The sequence below is a fragment of the Penicillium waksmanii genome (genome assembly GCF_028829765.1).
Source record: "Penicillium waksmanii strain IBT 27052 chromosome Unknown utg000004l:1.0-5674109.0:1.0-5678898.0, whole genome shotgun sequence".
Classification (NCBI taxonomy): domain Eukaryota; kingdom Fungi; phylum Ascomycota; class Eurotiomycetes; order Eurotiales; family Aspergillaceae; genus Penicillium; species Penicillium waksmanii.
The window spans coordinates 3,561,255-3,575,339 of NW_026643251.1; the positions used below are offsets into that span (position 1 = coordinate 3,561,255).

Sequence of the window (14,085 nt, forward strand, 5' to 3'; positions counted from 1 at the left end):
CCTCCGCTTTTGGCCAAGGAAGCCTTTCGCGGCCCCGTCCATTCGAGTTTAAACGTTTCATCTCCGATCAAACTCGCACATTCACCATGTCTGAAGGCGAGAAGGTCCGCACTTCCGGCGACTCGCCGCGCGAGCAGGCTCTCCCCACCGTCAATCCAATGACCGAGAAGCAAGAGGCTCCCAAGACCTCTTTCCACCCCGCTGTCTACGTCAGGTGAGTTGCGAGCTGTGAGGTGGAAATTGGAGACACTAAAAGAGGCTCCCGAAGATCCCGAGATCTGGAGGCTAACCGTTATGCGACAGTGTCTGGATTACACTGAGTTCGACCGTCATTCTGTTCAACAAGCATCTCCTCGATTATGCCAACTTCCGTGAGTACCTTCACTCGAATTCCCCGCGTTCCGCCTTCCGCGCTTGCAGATTGCTAACAGATTCGCTGCATAGGTTTCCGTATGTCCAAGACCGCAACCCTCCCCCGCAGACCCCCCACCCCCAATACTGACCGTACAAATAGCTATCGTCCTTACAACATGGCACTTGACCTTTGCGACAATCATGACCCAGATTCTGGCCCGCTTCACCACCGTCCTGGACGGACGCAAGACCGTTAAGATGACTGGTCGTGTTTACCTCCGCGCTATCGTTCCCATCGGTCTGATGTTCAGTCTGAGTCTGATCTGCGGTAACATGACTTATCTGTACCTGAGCGTTGCTTTCATTCAGATGCTGAAGGTACGTCTTAAACCCGATGGCCAGCCAGTTGTGATCTATGTTGGACGAGTTGCGCTAACAATGTCTTTTTTAACAGGCTACCACCCCCGTTGCTGTTCTGTTCGCTACCTGGGGCATGGGCATGGCTCCTGTCAACTACAAGGTCCTCATGAACGTCTCGATCATTGTTGTCGGTGTTGTCATTGCCTCGTTTGGTGAGATCCAATTCCAGCTCATTGGTTTCCTGTTCCAGCTGGGTGGTATTGTCTTCGAGGCCACTCGTCTGGTTATGGTGCAGCGCCTGCTGAGCTCCGCTGAATACAAGATGGACCCCATGGTTTCTCTCTACTACTTCGCCCCCATCTGCGCTGTGATGAACGGTGCCGTTGCCCTCTTCCTGGAGGTTCCCCATGTCACCATGGACCACATCTACGGTGTTGGTTTAATGACTCTTTTTGCCAACGCCATGGTTGCCTTCTTGCTCAACGTCTCCGTTGTTTTCCTGATTGGCAAGACCTCGTCTCTGGTCATGACTCTGTGTGGTGTTCTGAAGGATATTCTCCTGGTTGCCGCTTCCATGTTCATCTGGAACACCCCCGTCACCCCTCTCCAATTCTTCGGTTACTCTATTGCCCTCTTCGGTCTTGTCTACTACAAGCTTGGTGGTGACAAGATCCGCGAGTACACTGGCTCTGCCAATCGCGCTTGGGCCGAGTACGGCAACACTCACCCTGCCCAGCGCAAGTTTGTGATCTTCGGTGCTGCTGCTCTGAGCTTCTTCCTCTTCGTCGGCTCCATGGCCCCCAGCTACGCCCCCGAGCAGGTTGACCGTGTGAAGGGTATGCTCGGCGGTGCTACCGCGGGTAATGCCTAAATTGCACTCCCCCGGGGAATTCAATGGGCACGTGATCTACTGAAATAGATTGCCTGGAGATCATTCTGCAGATGGGAGGTTTCTTTGTGTAAGAATTGAAGTGGTGGAGTAGAAACCTCTCGGCGGAAGTGAAAACTACGCTGTTCGTGAGGAATGGTGGAAAGCCCTCTCTCGATACTCTTCTTTTTTTCTTCTGACCTATGTATGTACTTACTGGTCTTCCCGAGGCAGCCACGGCGACATGCAGGAAATCCCGCCTGTGGCCGGTCTTCGATTCCGGGGTCCTTGCGGTGTGATGGAAAACGGAGGCCCCGGCTGTCTTTGACCGTTCTTTTTGTGAACCAATTCCCGTTGATTGATACGCCGACGAACTCGGTGTTGTTGGCGATTTGCCCTCCCTTTCACCTTTGCTTTCTTTTCCTCTCGTTGGTTTTTTTTTCCGGCCCCCTTTTTCCCCTCCCCTTCAAGCAAACATTGATTTGGTGTTCAATTTGCACGAGCTCTGGTGTCGGATTGCTTTGGACCTGTTCAGGTGTCTTCATTTCCCATTCATGTCCCTATATTATTGAAACAATAGAATTTTCAGGGCTGCCCATCCTACCACACATTCGTAAAAGGATCGACTAGTGTGCTGTAATAAGCCATCTAGGGTGTCCCTAGAACGTCAGCTATTGCCTATCAGCTGGCACGCCCTGCTGAACCCGGGCCACGCCAAGTGCAGCTGTCGCCGTCACGGACCCAGGGCTGGGCCTCCGCCATTGGCCAATCGCCCGCAGCACAGCGCCCCACCGCCCCAAACTGCGCGGCGTAACCACCAGCGCCGATTGGCTCCAGCCAAGGGTAAGTTTCCGTACAGCGTACTGTCACATTGGCTCTAAACTGCTTTATGTGGCCTGCATAAGGGTGTCTCGTATGGTCATCTCCGCATTAATGCAACAGATGGGTCCGGATCGCCTCAGATCCCTCCCAGTCGCTCTTTCCTCGCGCTTTCCCTCCCTCTCTTTCCTTCTTTCCTTCTGCCCTTCTTCATCTTACTTTCCCACAAATTCGGGTCATTTTCTACTTTTCCCTTTCTTCAATCTTTCTTCTTCCTCTTCCTCCCTCCTTCACTATCACCCCGTCACTTTTTTTTTTCTTTCTTTCTTACTTACTTCCCTCTACCTCTACCTCACGCCTTCTATACTCGTGATCTATACGTGGTAATAGCTTATAGTTTGCTGCTCACCTAACCTCACAGTACAGTCTCCTCCTCTTCGCATCTCAACCCTACACAGCATGTCTCCAATTCTCTTAAATCGTCTCTCCGAGGGCCCCGCCTCGGTTCTCTCTCCTTCCCAGGAACACGCCTTCGCTCAGTTCCCCTCCCAGTCTTTGCTGGATCCCTCCGGTAACTTCAATGGCTACCCTACCAGCTCAAGCTCGGTTTTCGCCAGCAATGGTCTTGCATAGCCTGTCTCAGACTCAAATATCAGTTCTGCTCCTGTCGCGCCCAAGCCGTCTCGAAAGAGGTCGCGTGACGAAGCTTCCTTCGAGGAATCTTTCTCTCTCAACGTTCCCTCCGAACCAAAGCCTCCTCCGACTCCAAAGGTCGAACCCATCTATGGCGAGGGAATGGTCCTGCTGAACCCCGATACTGGCATGACTATTTCCGCCGAGAGCCAGACTGGCACATGGTATGAAGAGAAGAGCGAGTCGCAACAAGCTAAGGAGGATCCTATCTCGTCGCGTTCGATTGCGCTCCAGTCCGATGCTGCCGACATCAGCCGCAAGTCCCAGCGGCTCGACCAATCCGCCCCAGGTCTCGACGACATTGCGCTTTCTTCGATCAACCAGCGCCTCAATGGCCCCAGCCTTGAAGATCAACACCGCTCGCTCCAGTCCGGGTCTACCCCACCTAATGAACCTCACATCGACGAAGCTACTCTCCTCCTCGGCATCAGCTGGCAGCGCATCGATTCCGACGATGATATGGCCCCCGCCATCCGTGGCTGGACGAAATACATCGACAACCAATACGCCAGCCATCTGCAGAACTCTCAAATGCTTATGAAAAGCCGCGCATTGAACGCTTTCCTTGTTGCTGCGACGCCTATTTCTGCCATTGCACCGGCGTTCTATCTCTTCAATGATGATCTCACCCAGTGCCAGTTAGTGGCTTCATCATGGGACTCTTGCCTGCAGAATCTACGCCAAACACCCATCCTTTTCGAAGGCGCAACTCCTCTCATCGCAGCCGCTCGATCTGCATCTCCTCCTGCTTCCAATCCTTTTACCTCCAATGCAGACGCTGGCGTACCTCTCCTGCAGCAAGCTCTCTCAAGTCACCCGCAAGCGCCCACGAGCTTGGACGCGGGACCGGGACTGAACGGAGGCGTCGAAATGGGGATGGACATCGACTCCTAATTCCGTATGCCTCATTCTTCAGAAGTTCGATCACCACACGACATTGAATTTGCCGTCGATCTCCGACACTTCGCCGTCATCGCCATTTCCGATCGACCGATCGATCAAACCTCGATTTTTTCTTCTTGTTTCTGCTTGATTTATCTGATTGTTCACTGGATTTAGTTCGAATCGCTTGCGCCCAACTTACTCAGTTCGGCAGCATCGTCCAGTCTCTTTTTGCCCCGGGTGGGTGGGCATATGGGGGGTAGTGGTGTTCTTCTGATTTCACCGGCAGGGGTTGGTTCTGGCGTCGTAAATGCGGGTTTAGTTTTATTTCTGCATGTTTTTTGGATTTGGACTCTATCTATTTTGAATTACGACTGAAAATGAAGAACAAGACTTGATTTAAAAACCTCTTCCTAAACTTCGATGGTAATCTTGGAAGGTGATGCGGTGCGGTCGGTGGGCTTCGAGCTATTTTCTGCTACTATCATATAGGGCTAGTATGAGACACAGGCTTGTTTCAGTGAGGGCTTATGGTAGACTTATACTCCAGGTGCTAGTATGTAGACACATCTGAATAAAAAATCTACTGTGACTAATATTTCGAATTTTCAGCCCCCAATTTGAACGACACACCTCTCACTGCCAACCTGTCAAATACAAGTCGATGCTTCTCATCCGTAAAGGTCGCAAACTTAGGATGCGTAAGTCCCTGTCCATTATCATAATCGGGTCCAATCTCAAAACACTGTCCGCTCACGGGATTAGAACCGAGGAGCTGTTCACAAGCATCGACAGCGCCATGAAGTGGGGTAAGCAGGCCCTCGCTCTCCAAAGCGTCAAAAAACGCTGGCGTAGAAATTTTCGTTCTCATCACACTAGGAATCAGACAGTTCAACGTGATTTCTTCAGCCGGTAGCTCCAGTCCCCATGAGCGTACCAAGCCAGTTACGGCGTGCTTGGATGCTGCGTAGATTGATAGACCAGGACTTGGATAGACTCCACAGACAGAGCCCGCGACAATCACTTTCAAGTTGAATTTATACTATTTTAGCGGTGTGTGGATAGCAAGTCCTGGAATTTAGATAGATATACACACCTTTCCCACGGAAACCATGTGAATTCACCGTCTGTCGGCGGAACTGCTGCACTCCCAGCGAAACCGTCATCAACATGCCCTGAACATTGATTTCCATCACTGAAAGATTGGGCTTCTGAAAATCGCCATCCATCTGTGTCGGTGGCATCCAGTCGTTTTGCCCTACCCCCGCGATGGCGAATACATAGTCTACCCGTCCAAAAAGCTCCACTGCCTTCTTGAATCCAGCGGCTTGGGATTCCCAAGAAGTTACGTCGACAGTGGTATAGTCTCCTCCGATCTCGTGAGCTGTTGCTTCCGCACCGGCCGTGTTACGGTCTGCGATGAATGATTTGATACCTTTGGAGGCTAGCTGTATGGCAACGGCTTTGCCGAGTCCGCTAGCACCGCCGGTGATATACGCGTATTCTTGCGCCATGTCTGAGGATGAGTTATATGCTTCAAACCTCGGGGGTAATTTTGATGATAAACCTCAAAGACACAAGAGAGAGGTGCTGAGCTGAAAGCTAGAGAAATCAAGTGAAGAAAGCATTGCGTGCGTGTTTGGTAACTACCCCTCCCTACGGACCCCAGTTGCAGCTAGCAACTAGGACCTCGCTCTAGGTCTACTAGAAGAACGATTGGGCCTATTATTTGATAGGATTATTGTGGTAATGCGGGGTGATGTGATACTGCATACACACACACCCCGGAGAGTATGCCGAGAGGTATTTGAAAGAAGTCGGAGACTGGCTGTCCGAGCGTAGCACATGCACACGTACATAAATCAAAGATGCCAGTCACTGATAAATCCAAGCTAAATCCCTCGGAAGAGTTCTGTCCCCAAGGTAGTATAGTCCTATATACAAGTTTCTCATCTTACCTTTGGATCGCTAGTTAAACTCTTTCTGCAAATTTTACTCAGCCATGGGGGAATCCAGTCACAGTATCCCTGTCCAGGTCGGTAGTAATCGCCCAGGCCCCCACCCTTCATCGTCTAGAAGACCGGTAGATCATCCAGAATGGCATATTCAGTCTCCGACCGGATACACGGCGGGAACGAACCTCCTAGGTGAGCCCTGGCAAACCGACCGCCCATTCAAAGTGATCGTTATTGGTGCTGGTGCTGCAGGCATTGATTTTCTACATCATGCATCGAATGAATTGGCAGATTTGAATATTGAGGTCAAATGTTTTGAAAAGAACACTGATGTGGGCGGTACATGGTTTGAAAATCGGTATCCTGGCTGTGCCTGCGATGGCCCATCCCCCAGTTACCAATTTGCTTGGAGACCGAATCCAGATTGGTCGAAATATTATTGCAGTTCCCCAGAGATATGGCAATATCTCAAAGGTATTGTTCTCGATGAAGGTTTGGATCGATATATCCAACTTCGAACTGAAGTCACTGAGGCGAGATGGGATGACAAGATCGGGAGGTGGGTATTGACACTATGCCGGGCGGATGATTCAGCTTCGTGGAAAGAGCATTGCGATGTGCTTTTGAATGGCACGGGATTCCTGAAGTGAGCTGCCGAATCATAATTTTGGATGATGGGGCAATGGCTTACTGAAATAGTGCTTGGAAATGGCCAACCATTCCTGGTCTACATTCCTTTCAAGGGCGTCTTTTCCACACAGCTCGATACGAAGAAGGGTTTGACCTCAAAGACAAACGAGTCGCCATAATTGGATCCGGTAGCTCTGGCGTCCAGGCAGTAGCTTCTGTTTACTCAGATGTATCGAAGCTTTATACCTGGGTACGCAGCCCTACTTGGATTACGGCGGGATTTGCACAGAAATACGCTGGCAAGGATGGCGCAAATTTTGAGTGTGAGTAATAATCATTTGCATGAGTGCATGTAGCTTATCTATTTAGATTCCGAGAAAGAAAAGTCCGAATGGCGTCAAGATCCTGAGAAATACCGTGAATACAGGAAGATGATCGAGGATGAAATCAATCTACGGTACCGGGCGGTTTTACGCAATACTGCTGAATCTCAAAAGGGCGCCGAGGTAAGTTTGTTGATGCCGAGCTATAGTAGTTAGGCAGAATTTCTGACTACTCCAAGTTCTCATATAGCGAGATGCATAAAAAGCTCGGCGGGGATGCTCGCCTTGTGGACAAAATTATCCCGAAAGACTTCAACGTCGGGTGCCGGCGCCCAACCCCGGGAAATGGCTATCTTGAAGCACTTGTAGGAGAAAAGACTACTGTTTTTACCGATACAATCAAAGAAATCAGACCAAAGGGCTTTCGGAGCCAGTCTGGACAAGAGCATGAGTGCGATGTTATTATATGTGCCACTGGCTTCGACACCTCTTATCGTCCTCGATTCCCTGTCATTGGATTGAATGGTGTCCGGCTTAGCGAGCGCTGGGCCGAGATCCCTGAATCCTACCTTGGGATCGCAGCTCCGGACATGCCAAATTACTTTATGTTCACAGGGCCATTCACGCCTGTAGCACAAGGCGCCATTTTGCCCATCTTAACCGCAATGAGCAATTATTTTATGCAACTAATCAAGAAGATGTATCTGCATCATATCCGCCGTGTCATACCTAAGGACTCTGTGATTCAGGACTTCATGGAACATGCTCGTGTCTATCTGCCTCGTACCTGTTGGGCAGATCCTTGTACCAGCTGGTTTAAACAAGGTAGACCAGATGGGCCGATCGTTATGTGGCCAGGTTCCCGACTGGCTTTCTTTGAGGCAGTCAAGGAACCTCTTTGGGAAGATTTTGATATCCAGTATCATTCAAAAAATCGATTCGGGTTCTTGGGCAGTGGATTTGCTAAATATGAATTTGGAAGTGCGGGCGAGAGTTCTCCGTATTTAAATGGAGAGTTCGTACATACTCGGCCAAAGAAGGAGGTGGAGTGTATGATTGAGAGCAGCAAGCAAAACAGTGATGATAAGACGTTGTCTTGATAGGTACAGTTGTTTTTTTTCACTTGACAACTTGTTTTCGCGGAAAAAAGAGAGCTGGGAACTACTGGTACTACACCCACCCGGGAAAGTGGAATTACAATGCATTGCCTTAACTTGAACTGATTTATATTGCCTGGCTAATGCAGTTTTCACCACGATGCGCGAGTCGGCGAAGATCCATCCATCGGCAATTTGACATTACCCTCCGTGACGGGCTTCTAGTCAATCTTCTCCACGTAGTCTTCTTTCGTTTTATCAGAACTTCCAATTTGGCTTATACTGACAGTTTCAATTCCCGTGGCTCTCGGCTCGGTTTCCGAAGGGCCATAGGAGGGCAAGGAGTGGTGTCTTGCGCGGTCGGTGAAAAGGAAATCAATCTCTTCGAGGGTGAGATTTGCCGTTTCGGGATAAAAGAAGTATATGATCTTTTCAAGTTAGTCCAAAATCGAAAGACCTTGTGATATATGTGCTTTTTCTTACTGGAACAAAAACCAGGTTTAAGCACATGAAAATCAAGTACCCCTTCCACGCAAGATTCTGAATCAATGTTGGGGTAATCATGACCACGAAGAAATTCCACAACCAATTTGCTGAGATGCCAATTGCCTGCCTGCAATATTGTTAAATTTGCGTCTTGGACGCCCCAGAGAGTACTACTCACCCCTTAGCCCGAACATGCAGCGGAAGAATTTCCGGTCCATATACCCACGGAATGCAATTCACGGATGCGCCAAAGATGAGCATGAACAGAAAGAAGAAGGCCACAGACGCAGATGCAGTAGGCTTTTCAACGGATGTTCCTATGAGTTAGGTCAGAATAGTTTTTGAAAAAAGAGAGACTCGGATGCAAACGATCTCCTACCCTTGAAGGAAAGAAGGATAGAAATCATCATCATTGAAATAAAGAGGCCAAAAGAGCCCCACATCATTGGCTGGCGACGACCAAATCGATCGGAGAAAAAGGTTGGGTAGAATGAGCCTGTTTTGAGATATCAGACGGTCAGTATGTCGTACTTTTGTTTTAGGGCGGCGATGCGAACCGATTACAAACATAATTTGAATCACACCCCCGAGGAGTAGACTCAATTTGCGGGTCAGCCCAACGTTATCTTGCAGCACTATTCAAATATATCAGTACCGGGATGGAAGATCATTTTATTTAGTCTGCTCCACCTACCTGAAGTGACATAGTACTGACAAATGTTAGTACTTACTACTAGTGAGCACCAGTTTCGGTTCCGGGATATCACTCACCACTACCAAGTTGATACCACCCATCTGGTTCATGAACTGCATTCCATAGGCCAGCAGCACCCTCTTTCCAGTCTGTACCTCGTCTCTCTCTAGAATCTGTGACCACTTGTATTCGCCTCGTAGAGTCTCTAGCTCGATTGCTTGCAAAATTTCCGCCGACTCTGACATAATCTTGGGGTCCTCCGCTTCCCTGTCATAAACATCACAAAGAACTTGCAGAGCCTCTGAATGCCTATTATGACGATAAAGCCAGCGGGGGCTCTCCGGTAACCTAGATTAATATTACTGTCAGTCACCATCCTTTGTTAACTCCCAGTAAAGTTCATAGCTCACTCACCCGAATACCAAAAAGACTACCATAATGGCAAAAATCATCTGGCAGGCAATGGGCAGTCGCCAATTGATGGCCCCATGAACATAGCTCATTCCATAGTCAAACCAATATGCAATTACTATACCCACACCCACGAACAGTGGCTCGCTACAGACATACTTTCCGCGCTTCTTTGCCTCGCACAGTTCGGACTGGTATACCGGCACAGTAGTTGTTTCTATACCGGTTCCTATGCCGGTTACAAAGCGCGCAACGAGTAACTGTGCCCTTGAGAATGAAGTTGTCTGTAAAATTGCACCGACCTATGAGAAGAGGGTTAGACTGATATACTAATGGTGACTTTCTCCAAGTTCTTACAATAATCCAAGTCATAGCAAACCACAACGATTTCCGTGGTCCAAGACGGTCCGTTATCAGGAAGGCGATAATTGTGCCCGTGAAGCAGCCTAGATTGTAGATCGAAACGATAATCCCCAGGATCCCCGCGCTGGGATTCTGTACCACCTCCAAGAAGTCTTCATTGCCCACGATTCCGGAGAAAACACCCTGATCATAACCTGTATCTGATTAGCCGTTCAAGCCTAAATTAGACTGGTAAAACATCTTTTATTTCACAAACCAAATAAAATAAAGGACAACTGGCATGTGAACATGATAGCCACCCGTAGTGGTCGACCTCGACCGTAGATATCGAGCTTTACCATACTGAACCACCGTCGATCGGCCTACACTACTGAGAAAGCGAGAGGGGGGTAGATCAAAAGTTGATAGGTAAGGGAATATTGATGCGGGGAACTCGAATCGAACCAGGGGAAACCTGTACCGCATGAGCGCTATAGACGATTTTATATGGGACTGGGTGTCGATGTGACATATTAGCCGGCCGAGGGCCGACCAGACTATTCACTGATCAATCACGGGCAAACGACGGCCTAGTTGACGAATCTGGCATAAAATAGCGCCGGGTCGACTGGGGGAAACGTAAAGAAAGATCCTATTGGGGGGGGTTCTAGCGTGGAAGTTAGGAATAGGACTAAATTGGAACAAAGGAAAAGTAGGCCAGGGAGATAAGATGGCTAAAGTTTTCTGCTCTTTCAACTTGAACGAAAAAAAATATACCCCAACTATGGTTGCAGAATGAATTGTATCGGGGATTCTGCTCACGTTGCTGGTATGGGGACATCAAATCCGGAGAAGCAGTCCACATGGTGACATGAATGATTTGATTCCCCGCACCTCGATATGTGAGGGGGTGATATGTCGGTGAGGAGACCGAAGTAAAGCCAGTGATCGGCGGGGAAGCTTAGTGTTTCTGGGCAGGAATCGCTCAAATGCGGCGCTACGGACTTCCGGATTTGTTGCTGGTGAGAGACGTGGGATCGGGCGTGGGATGGTGGCGCTACGGTGCCTGAGCGTTAAGATGTCTAAGAGCATTTCAAGGTTCGGAAAGCCAGGAGGCTCCATGCGAATGATGAGTTCTATTGATTTATATTATGGGCCTCAAAGCAAAAGTTCTAGTATAATGATACATGGTATCTTCTTTTGGATCGTGTCAAATTGAAGGGCATGGTATAGTCAGCAAGTGCTAGGCAGGGTGAGGATGAAATTTGAGCCCATTCCCATATTTAGTCACTATCATATTCGTAGTCACTATTCTGATCGTAGTAATCATCGTAGTTGCCGGCGAAAGCATCATCAACATGGTCGTCCATTTCATCGTCATCGTCGTCCTCCAAATCGTCAGGGTCAGGCGGTGCGTCGTCTGGACGACCATCTTGCTTGGGTGCATCATTGGTAACAGTCTCGGGGGCTGTTGGAGGGGGAGTTGGAGGGGGGGCCTGCAGCCTGAGAGTGACCAGACTTCGCAGCTGGTGCTGGTATGGCCTGGCCGGCTCGGCGAAAGGAGGCAGCTTCGGGAGGAATGCTGGCGCTGCGACGGGAGACAACACTTCGGCTTCGGCTGCGGCTGCGGCTCACATCTCGGGCCATAATATCTCGGCTCTCACTCCGGCTCTGGCTGCGGCTGAAACTTTCCATCTTCGTTTTCTGGTCTTCGGGGACACTATCGCCACCGTATAGAGTATCCAGAAGGGAATAGTTAATTTTCTTGCTGTATCCGCGTCGCTCGAGCATACGCCGAGTCGCTTCGGCTGGGGTGGAAGCACGGGAGCTGCGGCCCTCGCCGTCTTGTCCATCCTCAAGGTAGCCAACATCACCCATTCGGCCCTTGCGGCGCTTGCGAGGCTTGGAGGAAGAGGCGCCACCGGTAGCTTCGGCCAGCGCACGCTTGAGTGCCTTTGCCTGTTGGGTGCGGAGGTATTCTTTGTTTGCACTGACCCAAACGCGTTCCTTCAAGTCAACCTCAGCCGGCGAGAGGAGACAGTAGGCGACTTCGGGGTCATCTTCGAATTCATTCTCGGTAATTTCCGTACTGTCTGAGACTTGAGTCTGGGGAGGAAGTGCAGCATTTTCGACCATAGTGGAGCCCTTAGCCAACATGTTGCGCATTTCTTCCTCCAGGGCATCTTCAGATGCAATTTGTTCGGCAGATGGAGCAGGAAAAGAGGGGCCCTTTCGAGACTGCTTCGCATTGTTCTTGCCTTCAAGGCCTTCCTGTTTTGCCTCCGCAATAACTTCATTCACGGCTTTTGTGATAGACCCACGTCGGACGGGATTTTCCGTGAGGGCAGGGTCGATGGGGAGGTTAGGTATGGTAAAGCCATCTGCATCGACACGCCGGGGCTGCACAGATCCCGCCTCGCTTTCAGCTGCAGAATCATATTCAAGTTCGGCTGCCGTCTCGGGGTGTTTCCGGGAAACTATACTCGGTTTGTGACCCTGGCGCGCCCGGGTGAAAGATGGGGGGTCGTGGGCATTTTCCAGTTGCACTGATCGAAATTGGTCCACAGTCAGTTCACCACTTTCGGTTGAGCTGAACTCGTTCAGACGCTGGCTGATGGTGACCTCTGTAACTTTAACAACGTAAACAACCTCACGAATCGTACGGCGGAAATTGTTCATCCGAGCGGCCAGGATCAGGGCTGCACCACAGACACCAGCAGGACGTCGACCAGTTGTCATCCAGTCACGGTTCATTCGCTGAACGATGCGCACAGCCTCACCTGCCACGGGCATTGTCAAAGATCCGAACTCCAGTTGTTTAGCGAACCGATAGATCAAGCTTTCCGGGTCGATAGGGTTCATCATGAATACATTGCCACCTAGGCGCAACTCATCGAGAAGAGCTTTGTAGGTGCGACCCAGTTTGAAGACATTGATCATCAGCACATCGGCGAAGTCGATTAACATGACGGTGTTTCCGTCCTGACGACGACAAGCGATATAAAGACAGACTGCGGCCACAGTCTTCGTGCGACGACCTTGGATAAAGTTCAGCCCGACAGCGAGCTTGAAGACTTGGCCAGCAGCCTTCATGGCACTCTCCGGGATAGTTAAGGCCCGCGAGAGCTGGGTGATAAATCGATTGCCATTTTGTTCAGTCATTTCTCGGCTTTCCATGCCACCTCCCCGCTGAAAGCCGGGGCCAAAGCTGCGCACATGGGTCTGATCTTCACCAACAAAGGTACCCTGAACGACAGCAGCACCAGATGAGCTTTCGCCGAATGTGACCTCTGACACGATATTGGATTCACTGATGACAGTACCACATCCTGTACAGACTTTCTGTCCCTCTTCGTCCACAATTTGAGGTGCTGGGCAACCAGGGTTGGGACAGCTTGAAGTCTTCGGATGAGTTGTTGGCCGGGTAGGTTGAGGGCGACCAGTGGGCTGGGGACGTTTGATCGGGGTTGAACTTGAGGGTTTCGTGCTAGCAAGACGTCCTACTGGCCCTCTCCGGGGAGTAATAGAGATACGCGTGGGAGGTCTTGCTGCCCCGAGTTTGGGGGTGGGCTTCGAGGTTGACATGGTTGAGACGAAGGTAGATGATAGGTATAAAGGTCTCGGTTGTTACCTTAGGTGTCGCGGGGTTTAGTGACAGGCAATCGGGGCCAGACAGACTCGGTGGGTATCGAAACCCAAGTAGAAGGCGTCAGAAATGATTGCGATAAGCATAGAGAGGGAGGAATCGAGATAATTGACAAGTCGGAGGTTGGTTGATGGTTGAAGTTGGAAGTGAGGGCGAGGTTAAGGATGAGGCAAGATATGGCGGGATTGAGGGAAAGATCTGGGTCCCAGCCTGCTAGTCCCAGATCACAATACCGGCGGTCTTGGTGAAATGTAGTCCGGAAAGAACTCAGGGTGCTTCTAGACAGTTGATAAAGTAACCCTAAAGGGCATAAAAAAGATAAGTGATAAGAGGAGAACGCGAAGTGGTGTGGGGCGAGGTTGTGAAGGGATTTTTCGGGGTGAAGTCCCCCGCGTGGTCCAGCGGCGCAGGCACGTGACATACCGCAAAGAGGGGCGCGCGTTCAATTCGGGGTCAATTCCTGGAGATTGTATTATTTACGGGAGATGGGTTATAACTTATAACCGTGGGTCATAACTAGTATAC

General features: G+C 50.1%; 6 protein-coding genes across 6 annotated transcripts; 3 read left to right on the forward strand and 3 right to left on the reverse strand.

Moving 5' to 3' along the window:
- Nucleotides 1–86: 86 nt before the first annotated feature.
- Nucleotides 87–1,585, forward strand: glfB (uncharacterized protein; the record flags this gene model as incomplete). Its single annotated transcript, XM_057263348.1, has 5 exons — nt 87–214; nt 304–371; nt 445–450; nt 515–732; nt 809–1,585. The coding sequence occupies 5 exons, from the start codon at nt 87–89 to the stop codon at nt 1,583–1,585; spliced, it is 1,197 nt and encodes a 398-aa protein (XP_057125009.1).
- A 1,275-nt stretch (nt 1,586–2,860) lies between these two features.
- Nucleotides 2,861–3,988, forward strand: N7481_004130 (uncharacterized protein; the record flags this gene model as incomplete). Its single annotated transcript, XM_057263349.1, has 2 exons — nt 2,861–2,972; nt 3,045–3,988. The coding sequence occupies 2 exons, from the start codon at nt 2,861–2,863 to the stop codon at nt 3,986–3,988; spliced, it is 1,056 nt and encodes a 351-aa protein (XP_057125010.1).
- A 580-nt stretch (nt 3,989–4,568) lies between these two features.
- Nucleotides 4,569–5,490, reverse strand: N7481_004131 (glucose 1-dehydrogenase; the record flags this gene model as incomplete). Its single annotated transcript, XM_057263350.1, has 2 exons — nt 4,569–4,999; nt 5,073–5,490. The coding sequence occupies 2 exons, from the start codon at nt 5,488–5,490 to the stop codon at nt 4,569–4,571; spliced, it is 849 nt and encodes a 282-aa protein (XP_057125011.1).
- A 488-nt stretch (nt 5,491–5,978) lies between these two features.
- N7481_004132 (flavin-containing monooxygenase) lies at nt 5,979–7,984 on the forward strand (the record flags this gene model as incomplete). The annotated part of the gene is made up of 4 exons (XM_057263351.1): nt 5,979–6,577; nt 6,631–6,884; nt 6,931–7,067; nt 7,124–7,984. The coding sequence occupies 4 exons, from the start codon at nt 5,979–5,981 to the stop codon at nt 7,982–7,984; spliced, it is 1,851 nt and encodes a 616-aa protein (XP_057125012.1).
- Nucleotides 7,985–8,202: 218 nt separating this feature from the next.
- Nucleotides 8,203–10,276, reverse strand: N7481_004133 (sugar transporter-like protein; the record flags this gene model as incomplete). Its single annotated transcript, XM_057263352.1, is given in 9 exon segments — nt 8,203–8,409; nt 8,465–8,594; nt 8,646–8,784; nt 8,847–8,963; nt 8,983–9,102; nt 9,199–9,509; nt 9,576–9,874; nt 9,930–10,129; nt 10,192–10,276. 9 exon segments carry the CDS (start codon nt 10,274–10,276, stop codon nt 8,203–8,205), a joined length of 1,608 nt encoding a protein of 535 aa, XP_057125013.1.
- Nucleotides 10,277–11,197: 921 nt separating this feature from the next.
- Nucleotides 11,198–13,499, reverse strand: N7481_004134 (transcription factor TFIIIB subunit BRF1; the record flags this gene model as incomplete). The annotated part of the gene is made up of 2 exons (XM_057263353.1): nt 11,198–11,532; nt 11,579–13,499. 2 exons carry the CDS (start codon nt 13,497–13,499, stop codon nt 11,198–11,200), a joined length of 2,256 nt encoding a protein of 751 aa, XP_057125014.1.
- Nucleotides 13,500–14,085: the final 586 nt, after the last annotated feature.